Genomic DNA, 12,021 nt, shown 5'->3' on the forward strand with positions numbered 1-12,021 from the left:
CAAGCACAAGTTAAACCGTGATGTGGGACTCTTTATACCAAGGGCTTATGACCAAATTATACATTTGCCTATGTCAGTGCTTATTCAGTTTATTACAGTCTAATTATACATTCTTACATATCTTAATTTTCAGTACTTATCCAGGTTTACGGGCTGAAAATATATGTCACATTTATTGACATTCAGTTTATTGACTAAATACATATACGTTTCTCCCTCATCCAGGTTTACAGTCCAAAAAAATGTTTCATCTCTTATGATTTTCAGCTTATTGAATGAATTATACATTTCAGTGCTTATCCAGTTTTACAGTCTAATTATAAATCTTAGATATCTTGGTTTTCAGTACTTATGCAGCTTTACAGTCTGATAATATATTTCACATTTATGGACGTTCAATTCATTGAATTAATATATTTACGGTTTCCCTCGTCCAGGTTTTACAGTCTTATAAAAGGTTTTACCCTTCATGACTTCCAGCTTATTAAATCAATACGTGTATGGTTTCCCTTGCATCAGCGATCACTCTTGCCCAGGAGCCTATGACGACCTTATACACTGATTCACATATCTTTGTGTTTATCTAGTTTTTTTTTCACAGTCTAATTTTACATTATACATCGCTTAGTTTTCAGTACTTATCCACTTTTTTACATTCCGATGATGTAGTTCACATTTTGTGGTTTTTAGTTTATTGAATTAATATATTTACGGTTTCACCCGTCCAGTTTCATAAACTGATAATACGTTTATCTTTCATGATTTTCTGTTTATTGAATTAATAATTTTTATTTTCCTTGCATTAGCCATCACTCTTGTTCACTCATACCCCAATACATACACACTTCTCTTTTAAGTATTGTTAATTGGTTTCCCATTAATGTTGTTAATACATTAATTGTTATAATGATTCCCCCTCCCCTACTGTTTTTAATCCCTACACGAGTTTCCACGGTGTAGGTTTAGTTGTAAATGGTCCCCTAATCAAAGGTGTTTAGTTTATAAATTGTATGTGTTTGTTATTTTGTTGCATATTCTGTATATATTTGCCTACTATTCACATAACCGTATCATTTGCTTGATAAAGACTAGGGTATCCTCATCGAAACGTCGCTTAATATTAAACTCAGTAATTGTGTTATTGAAATTATTGGTCATACCTATTTGAATCCTATCTGTTAATAATTGACTGGCATTAGATAAGAGAACAGGAGAAAAATAGAAATAGTCCTTACATTCCCTTGGTTTTATTCATTTTATATCTTATAAAAGCATGGTAATGTACAGACTTTTTCTATTTTTCTTTCGTGTTCTTTTATCTAGTAAGAGTCAATTCTTTTTATGAATTATCCGATATCCTCTCACAGTCGCACACAACAACTTTTAGTCTTCGAAGTAATTATTAGTGAGCAGAAACTCGTCCATGTATCTGTTATCACTCGTCACTTCGGTCAGTTATATAGAGGGATAACTCTCGTTTTCCGTTCGCGTTCGTCACTTCCGATTCAGGAAACCTGTATTACTCAGCTATCGTAGCAATGATCTCTGTGTTAAAATTATATTTGGAACGTGTTTAACCAGTTCTATCACATATGTGATAATGACTGGAACCAATATTGTCCTTTAGATATATTTATTTACATCGGGAACAGAATATGAAAAAACTACATAAATACAACCGGAACATAACTCAAAACAGGAACTAAACTACATCAGGAATATAAACATTAACACAACCATTCCGCTCTTCTGTCACGGCAGCGGTTGAACTCCGGGGCGTCCATACGCCCGTCTCCGCTCTTCCCTGCTCCTCCCGTCTGTCTAACCGTCAGCAAACTTATGGATATATACCTTTCCACAACAGGGAAAGTTGATACGAACGTCTTATAAGGAACTAGGTCTACTCACACAAGTTGGTCATTAAACATATCAATTTCGCTAACTGGTATAAATGTATACAGGTCATATCCACATTAGCAAACCATGTGGGATCTATTAAGTCTGTAATTAAATACGTGCATATATGTAGTGGACGTGTGTATATATATATATATATATATATATATATATATTGGACATGCGCCAAAAACAATAGTTGGCGTCCTTGGGGTATACGGAATACGTATGCTAAGTTTCAAGATAATACATTCAGAATTGCGGCATCCAGGCGATGCAGAAAAAGAAAAATGGTACCAAAAACAATATGCATCATCCTTAGGATGTAAGGAGGCAGCATGATAAGTTCCAAGATGATTCAGTCAGACTTGCGGACTCTAGGTTCTGCCATGCAGCAAAAACAATAGGGTTAATAGGGTGTAAGGAATAAATGTTTAATGGCAGGTCAGCTCCAAACGGGCTATATTGCGCTTCTCGAGACAAACTAGAAACAAATAATCACAATATTATCTATAAATATACATAAATTTAAACAAATATCACAGTAAATATCAAATAAAAATAAATATAAACTTTATGTATATATATTTAAAACATGAAAGAGAAAATCAGATATATACAATTAAAATTTTGCAAAATAGGCCGGGTTGGGCAAACAACTGATGTAGTGATTGGCAACGGTAATACCGTAATCTTGTTTCTTTGAGATGCTTGCACTCAATAAAAATGTGCTTAACTGCCAAAGGAACATGGCAGTGGTCACATTCTGGATGAGGCTCTCGCTTTAAGATGAAAATATGTATTAAAAAAGTATGACCTATGCGAGAGTGACACAAAACAACTTCATCTATCCTGTCAGACCTGTAGGAGCTTAGCCAATGTCTAAGGAGAGGCTTTATGTGATGAAGTTTATTTGTGCGTGCACGATCCCAATGCAATGATCAATACAATGTTTAAAATCCTTGTATGGTATTAAAAATGTTGATAAGGGAAGATCCAAAGCAGCTTTGACAGCTAAATCTGCTTGATCATTCTCATTCCCTTTAATATCAACATGGCTCGGGAGCCATCAAAAGACGATGTCTTTGCTGATAAACCCATAAGATAGTAGCAGACAGTAAATATCTGCTACCTGTGGGTGCTCAAGCTGTTTATTGTTAATTGCTTGAAGCGAGGACAGCGAATCAGTAAAGATGACGTGCTTAAGTATAGTTGATCATATAGGGGATGCTCGATTCACAGTCCAGAACGTCCAGAACTGACAGAATTGCAATCGAGTAACGCGGAATTCAGTTCTGTCACAGTTCTGTCAGTCCCGACAACGGAGGTGGTGTGAGTAGAATCGTGACGTAATTAAACACAACGATTATGCTTCGGCTGTATGGTTGGTTGAGATGCGTTCTGATGCAATCGACGCATGCGTTGTAGCCCGAAATCCACCTTTTCACTCGATTGTCACTATTTTTAGAACTGAGAGAATTCAATTCCGGAACGCTCAATCGAGTACCCCCTGAATGAACTCCAAAGCCTGAAGTATGGCTTGGAGCAGCAGGGGGGAGACGAACAGAAATGGTCTTAGATGGCGTCACAACAGCCGAAGCTACCCGATCAACGTTCTTTCGAACGATCTGCGTATGTTGGAGCATAACGACCATACTTAGACACTGGCTCTCTAAAGACAGACGGGAACACCGTACAGCTTGTATCCTTCTTTTTATGCTGTGTAAGATTGAAATCGATTTTAGGAGAAGATATAGCCCACGTTGGTGTCCTGAAGAAATTGGTGTTCGCAATACTGTCAAGGCTGATACTATAATGGTGTGATAATTTGTCAATCGCTGATACTATAATGGTGTGATAATTTGTCAATCGCTAAGATAATTAATGTTTCTTAAATTAACCACTTTAAGATCAACTGGCTAGCAAGTCGTTAGCCTGTCACCCCTTTCAAGCCGTCAATGGGTAACCACGTTAATCCCATCTATTGCTTTTGTTGATTTATTATATTGTTTAATCTTTTATGCATTGTTCATCTATCTACATGTCAGTTTTAATTACAACATTTACCTTTATCCTATTATCTGATTTTCCTTAAATATAACAAAATTTGAACATTAAAGGCAGTCACTAGTTAGGATCCCTCACTAAGTGCAGTAACTGGCCTGTCAGTACTGTATGGCGATATATGTATATTTATGTTCCGGTATATTAAAGAATTGAAGAATCATTTGAAGTCTGTTACATCCGAAGAGAGAATTTACACCTCTAAAGTTGGCGGAGAAGTTTTCTATGATTCGGTAAAGATGCTATTTTCGTAGCATACTGAAGAGCCAGTTTATCGTGTGCCTCGACGTATAAACTGTACACTGGAGAGGTACGATATGCTCCTAAACTTATTCTAGGTGCTTGGTTATGTATGGTGTCGAACTCTTTGAGATAAGACTCCCGGGCACACCCATACACAATACATCCATAATCGAGTTTTGCTGTGTTTGAGTTTTAGTTTGAGGTAGGGTATTAAGGAAGTAATTCCGAATTTGTTAGTTGCTGTTCCTGTGGTTTAATAGGGAGTAAGCAACATGTATAATGTCACGAATGTTTGTTACATGTAATTTTAAATGTATTTGTGTAAAAATCCTAGGTTAATATTTATTGTCTTGATGACAAACGAAGTCTTGGTGACATAATTTTCTTCTCTTTAAATGGCAAATGATAGTCTTGGTGATATGTGTATTTTCTTGTCTTGGTGACGAATGATGGTCTTGGTGACATTGTATATAGTGTAAAACGGACATTAAGTCTAGGTGGTGGACATTGGGGTTAAAATGATGACAATCTATGGCAGTAAATCGTAGAATGTTCTAATTAATGTAATGTCTATATCATCACAACAAAGTAAAGCAGAAGCTGTGTCCAGCTTGTATCGTGTAGTGTTTGTGTTTTTCGCTTCATAAGAAATCAAGTATTTAAAACATGAAAGAGAAAATCAGATATATACAATCAAAACTTTCGATAACAATTTGTCTCTTTTAAAAAATCTAGCCCTCTACTATATAGACCCAGTTGGGCAAACAACTGATGTAGTGATTAGCAACGGTAATATCGCAATCTTGTATATTTGAGATGCTTGCACTCAATCAAAATGTGCTCAACTGTCACATGAACATGACAGTGTTCACATTCTGGTTGAGGCTCTCACTTTAAGATGAAAATGTGTTAAAAAAGTATGACATATGCGAGAGCTACACAAAACAACTTCATCTCTCCTGTTTATGTGATGAAGTTTATTTGTGCCTGCACGATCCCAATGCAATAATCAATACAATGTTTAAAATCCTTGTATGGTATTAAAATGTTGATAGGGGAAGATCCAAAGCAGCTTTGACAGCTAAATCTGCTTGATCATTCCCTTCTATATCAACATGGCTGGGGAGCAAGCAAAAGACGATGTCTTTGCTGATAAACTCATAAGATAGTAGCAGACAGTAAATATCTGCCACCAGTGGATGCTTAAGCTGTTTATTGTTAATTGCTTGAAGCGAGGGCAGAGACTCAGGAAAGATGACGTGCTTAAGTACAGTTGATGATTGAATGAACTCCAAAGCCTGAAGTATGGCTTGAAGCTCAGCTGTAAATATACAAGCAGCAGGGGGGGGGGGGACAAACGGAAATGGTCTCATATGGCGTCACAGTAGCCGAAGCTATTTTGTTGTGTTGAGCTCTTTGTGTATTTCATCTGAACCAGTTGCAGTATCCCGAGCTCGCTTTAGCGAATCCCGAAGCTCTGCAATGGAAAAGGTATCATTGTAGCATTCATCATTGCGGGACTTGAAACTGAGTCGTCTTTTCTCCTGATGTTGTTTAATGCCTCGAAAGGCATTGGGGAGAAATTGGATGATGAATTAAATGACATTGTACTGGCCAGAGATTTAGCTATATCAGGAAATGTTATTAAGGTGGTATAATCAACATTTAGATGGTTAACTGATAAAGCACTACCTTTACCTTTAATCCTACGAATCATATCCGATACCGACTTAAATGTGGTACGGGAATTGATCCTTGAGACGTAACCTTGCCCGGACCATTTGGTATGCCACAATATTCTCCATGGAAGGGTGGTTCTTTAGCCGTCTGAGGATACGATCACGCTCTTTAAGAGCAGATTTGCAATCTTCGTTATACCATGGTTTATTGAAACGTTTTGGTGCAGTCGTGGTTTTTGGAATCGCCTGCTCAGCTACATTTTAAAGGATTGAAGTGAATGAGGCCATGGGTTCATCGGCATCTTCTAACTCCTTTGTATCAAAAAAGATGAGTCACAAAGATTCAACCAGAGCCCAATCAGCCTTATGCAACTTCCATCTCTGAGGTCTATTATCAATCAAAATAGGAAAGTGGTCACTGTCACACAGATCTTCATTTACCCTTAAACAGGACCGGAAAGCAAATGTCGAGATCGAGGGAGGAAAAAGCTGTGGCAGGATGTTGATAAACGGAACTGCGCAGGTGCAATCAATTTTAACTAAAATTTAATTTTAAGATGAAATCGATTAAAACTCAATTTTAAGGTGAAATCGATTAAAATTCAATTTTAAAGTTAAAATCGATTAAAATTCAATTTTAAGTTAAAATTGCATTTTGATTTTAGTTAAAATGTATTTTAAAGATTTTAGCTTAAGTTTTGTGAAACGGGACCCAGAACGAGAAACATTGAAATAGCGCCTCGAATTGTAGCTGATTTGTGGTTGTGCTTTCGAACTTGGTGTAAGGCCACGACCTCCTGGGGTAGTGTCATACCCACTTTTTTGTTAATATTTTGTCTGTAAATTTGGCAAAACAAACCAAACGACCAACGATTAACCTGCTTTGCCTCTTGTCATATTACAGCCATTTCATATTTATTTCTCTCAATTTTAAAAAGTACCATATCGATCAAAGCTGGAATATGGACGTATATTGTAGTGTTAGCGATGCTCTTGTTTAAATTTTCGGGGGCCTCGTTTGTAAAACTATTATACACTGTAGAGGTTATGTCAGTACTCTAAATTTCAGTAAGTTTTGTTTAATATATTAAAGTGGTTAAACAAATGGGGTGTTAAAGGATATCCTTTTACGTTAATGATGCCCTGCCACAATTTATCTCGAGGTGTTAAATGTACGGTACGATAAGAAATCAGATTGGAGAACTCTGGAGTACAAATTACCTCATTTTTTTGATAAACATCGGTTAATGAAACACTTATCCAGATATGGAATCCCAAATCCCACGCTTTAGAAATGTGGACAACTGTCATCTGCTCCTCCTCCTTGGTGCCCATAATAGACCATTGTGTTCAAATCCAGGGTAGCTTCTGTGCAACTGCCCAATCAGACAAAGGAAGTAACTGGCCAATTTCCCAACGGTCAATACATGACTCATGCACGAATCCTCTTTATAAGGAACGTGTGGGGTTTAAGTTTTAGAGACACCACTCCAGGTTCCCAAGGAAGACATCATCCGGCGCTCTTAGCCGTACGTCTAGCTGGTTGGCTCAGAGTCCGGGACGGCTCTCGCCACAGAAAACGCGCTAGAGAACTTTATTTAACTCATAATGTACTATCATAGATGTTTGTAGTTTCCTATATTTAATATATAAACATAGTTATAACAAAACAGAATGTTCCAGAGTTATTTGATCATTGAAATAATTGATCATAGCGTAAAGTCCTGCCGAGACGAGCGATAGCGTCACTGGCCGGTCTCTGGGGACTGCGGACACCTCATAGTGTCACACGTTTAGGTTCGCAAGTCCGTTCGTTTGACACTTTCCTCTCTGGGGTGGAAAAGTTAGTGATCAGGCGACAGACGCTATCTGATTACAACTATTTATCTCGATAATCGGTGCCTGAATACCGTCAGACAGCATTTCCGGTAGTCTATTTTTCCAATTTTCTTGGGGAGGTCCCTAATACCCTCCGCAATGACTCCCTACTTTGGCGCTTGTGAGTGGGCTTCGTCGAGGTTCGTAAGTCCGTTCGTTTGACACTTTATCTTAACGATCAGTGCCTGAGATACTGGCTTTTAGCTTAACCTATTAAGTTGCAGGAGGGGGTTTGTCAGGTTCCTGTTAAGGAAATTTGACAGTTGAAAATGCATGATGCCATCATCGTCTTCAATTACATTTCATTGATGTAATATGACTTTTATTATGTTATTACCTCGCGCTTTGCATGACAATCCCATCCCAACATCTGATGTACACGACCTTGACATGTGTTGTTTTACAATTTATTTATGTAGCTGAGCAGGTGCGGGGGCATGGTCCAACCCTGTTGTTTAAATGTTCTTATCTATAACATGTTTATCATAACATGTTTAATTTAGTTCATTCAAAGTAAAATTCTGAACTGATGAGAAGGTTTGCTTTATATACCGCTGGAGAAATTTGGTCAGTATTCCTTACACTGCCACCAGTACATATATTTTATTTGGAACTCTACTATATTAGTTTTAGGTTAGTTAATATTATTTTATTTCGTATTAGTAATAATATGCGTGTAATATTTTTTTGCTATTAAGATTATTATTTTTATATTAAGCATAGTTTTGAAATGTTATTTTGTATTTACTTACATCACATGATATATGCGATATCGGACATAGTTATGCAAGTAACTCAATATTGAGTATCGCATACACTATTTACACGTTCCCTTCTGAAGAACTTTGGAATGTACAGATGCTGAGATACATGATTATTTTATTTAACGATAATATTTCAGATAGAGTTGTTTTTTTTAAATATTACTTTCATGTGGATTTAGACTAAATTTATATATATTTAGGTAAATAAAACTGACAAAAACCTATTCAGGTAAGTTCGCTGGGAAGACGGACAAATCATCAGGAGTTATCTTTCCTTCTTGGAAGCTTTCATTTTAACAATTTTACACATAAGCGAGCGACCATTGACCGTTGATCTCAAGAACTTACGATGTGTTAAAAGACACATGTCAATTGTGAAAGTTGCTTTGTTGAAGTGTACCTGTGAATAGGTTATGTTGTTTTATTTGTAACATCAGTGCAATTATCTAAAAAAAACACCTTTGTAATTTAACATTTGACGTTAACATTGACGGCATTATGTATTTATCATTATAAGTATAACGACATTTGTATTTTGCATCTTTGGTATTAGGTATTTTCTGTGATGTATACTTTCAACATATGTTTAATTTTGGGCATTAAATCCCACCAAAGATAATTATGCTATTATCATTTATTATTCAATTCATATGTTATTAATATTGTGTATTGGTTATAACCAACTCGCCACTTACTACAAACGTTCCCAGGTTATATTGAAAAAAACCCATTGAAGCCATCTTGGGAAAAAAAAACAATTGGATGCAATCTGATTAAAATACAGGGGCCTGTTTGACGAAATTTTAACTAAGATAAAATCCAAATTTTAGTAATTTGATTGGATAATATTAGGTTGATTTTAGTGCTTAGCCAAACAAAATTGAATTGTCTACTAAAATTTGGATTTTATCTTTAGTTAGGATTTCGAGAAATAGGGCCCAGATCTACATTTCGTTTCCTTTTTTATACTTTCGACGCCCACTACTACATGAAGATTTGGTCGGTTGTAGTGGAAGGTCGCATCAGAGGTCATACGAGCGGGTTTTAACCGTATGACGTCAGACATTTGATTAACCAATCAGCGTCGATGTTTCAAGTGGGTAATCCACAGTTCCCTTGCACCTTACGCCAAAAATTCGCCGCAACAGACCCTTTCATTGGCTACCTCACATCATCCAGAACCGGGGTTATTTAACAATTCCTCCAGATCTCAAGGGTAGTAAAGACAAGTAAAACGAAATTTTGAACTATAATAAACAAAACGAAATAGGTTCTGTGTTTTAATCAAATTGAATTTGATGGTAATAGTTTTACTTACTTCCAGGAATTCAAGAAAGATGTATCGTCAGTGGTTGTACTTCCACTTCTTAATACTAATTCATTTTGTTGACTGTAATCCAACCCAGATAAACTACCACACAGCCCTCTACTCACACCGACATCTATCACGGACGGATACATAAATATATTCAGCGCTGTATACCAAAACTTTATCTCAAGATATGCTCCCGTTGGTAACATAATCTGAAAATCCATAAAAATAATCATTAACAAGCCAACAGTGAGGCTGATGTCCCCCGCCGAAAGAACAAAATATATAGATGACACATATTAATTAATCGCACATTTATTTTTTTCAAAAGTGTCAAGCAATCAAACTGATTATTAACTATACATTAGGTTTCATCACTCTCTATCAGATAGAATCAACGTTATCTTGTCCCAAAGCATCGACCAATGAAATTGCTTCGCTCAGCTTAGCTTTAGCTCCAAATGTTAATCATTGAACTCAGTCAAGACATTCACTTAAAGATACATTATGGGAGATTCGATAACGAGCTGGCAGTTCTCGCTATAATAGTTAAAAACTAGATAATGTAATGGCAATTTGCAGACAATTTCATTCAAATTGATCCACTATGAACCGAGAACTAAGCGGTTGAAATTTCCGCCTAACCTCGGTCAACATTACTAAAGTCAGTACGATAAACAGCATAGTCTCGATTATCCATTTAATCGTGAAGGAAAGTTATGCAGTAAATCGGCTCATAATCCACTAAAGATCACAGACTAGCATAACCATCTATAGTTCATTATGGCCTCGAAAGGTTAATTAATGTCTAATTAATAATTTAGATAACACTCCAGGTCTAAAGAAAGACCTGCAATAGACAGATTTAGCTCTTGCATAATGTATGTTTAATGAACATCTACATCAAGTTTAAACATTCTACCTCAATTAAAAGCAGAGTTGTTATGTTCCAAAGTCTTGACCAGTCAAATTGCTGATCGTTCCTTAGTCAAGGTAATGATCAATCTGAACGACAGACCTACCCTAGCTACCATTTAATTTTTGTACGTTAGTTACGTACGGTTAATGATATAATGAATCTATACTCGGAGTTTCGTCACTCTCCCTTAATTATAACCAAAGTTATCGTGTCCCAAAACATCCACCGATTCTCATCTTCAAACTCCATCAAGGCATTATGTTCCAAAGTCTCGACCAATCAAATTGCTTATTGCTCTGCTAGTTATTGTGTCCTAAAAAGCGTGACAAGCAGACGGACGGACCGACAGACAGACGGACCCATTTTAATAGTCCCCTGCTTTCTTCGAAAGGCGGGGGACAATAACACAAATATTGAAACAGGTTTGTTTGTTTGAGGTGTTTTCTTCAGATATCACCATTTCGATAAGTCATCGCTATTAAAATAAAACGATACAATTAAACCGTTGGTAATTTTAAAGTATTTTATCAGGTTGATATACGAGGTTTATGTGATTAAAGCAGAAGTATATCTGTCATTTCAGCCTTAGATTGGATTGTCCACTTTTGCAAGGACAGACGCGACACAGTACATAAACATATAAATATATACTATTACCTTGTAACCACCAGAATTTAATTTTTTGACGTCAAGAATATCACCACCATCATTACACAGAATATAATCAATAACCCAATAATCAATCGAGCAATGATTAATCATAAAAACTGTCTGTCCAACTCGAACGACTATACCACAAGCACAGAAGTAATCCTCAAACCTACCGCCTGTACACGCGTGGCTTCTTACTTGAACCTGGAAAAGCAAAATAATACAGAAGATATGAAATAAAATGGGATTAACGTCCCACGTTTCTGCAGCGAATGGGCTAAAAAAGACGGATGCACGCCATATAGTGTGATATGAGGGAAATATGCTCGAACAGCGACGATATAGCCTACTCTTATTTCGAATTCCAACTGTGTAGGGTTTTATTACGGGTATGCCAAGGTGTACGTGGGAACTCGAAAATGTGATCAACCCAGTGTCTTACTCACGGAGCCATAAATATGGGCAGTGCTGATGGAATTCGGGTTAGCGCACTCCTCGTTAAAATCGGGTAATTGTCAGCATGTTTGAATTTAGCTAAACCCTGAAAGTTCCCATTAGGATTGCGTACTAGTTAATCGTAGCATTACAAAACACACTATGCGTGTTGGAGGGTTC

General features: G+C 36.7%; 1 protein-coding gene across 1 annotated transcript in view; it reads right to left on the bottom strand.

Annotated features, from left to right (window-relative positions):
* LOC130012958 (von Willebrand factor D and EGF domain-containing protein-like) overlaps positions 1 to 12,021 on the bottom strand; it is a 97,733-nt gene that overhangs the window by 18,862 nt on the left and 66,850 nt on the right. Inside the window, exons 11-12 of the mRNA XM_056101214.1 lie at positions 11,413 to 11,610; positions 9,843 to 10,048 (exon numbers count right to left, since the gene is read on the bottom strand). Of these exons, the coding sequence (XP_055957189.1) occupies positions 9,843 to 10,048; positions 11,413 to 11,610 (404 nt within the window). The remainder of the gene's footprint in view (positions 1 to 9,842; positions 10,049 to 11,412; positions 11,611 to 12,021) is intronic.

The sequence above is a fragment of the Patella vulgata genome, chromosome 5 (genome assembly GCF_932274485.2).
Source record: "Patella vulgata chromosome 5, xgPatVulg1.2, whole genome shotgun sequence".
NCBI lineage: Eukaryota > Metazoa > Mollusca > Gastropoda > Patellidae > Patella > Patella vulgata.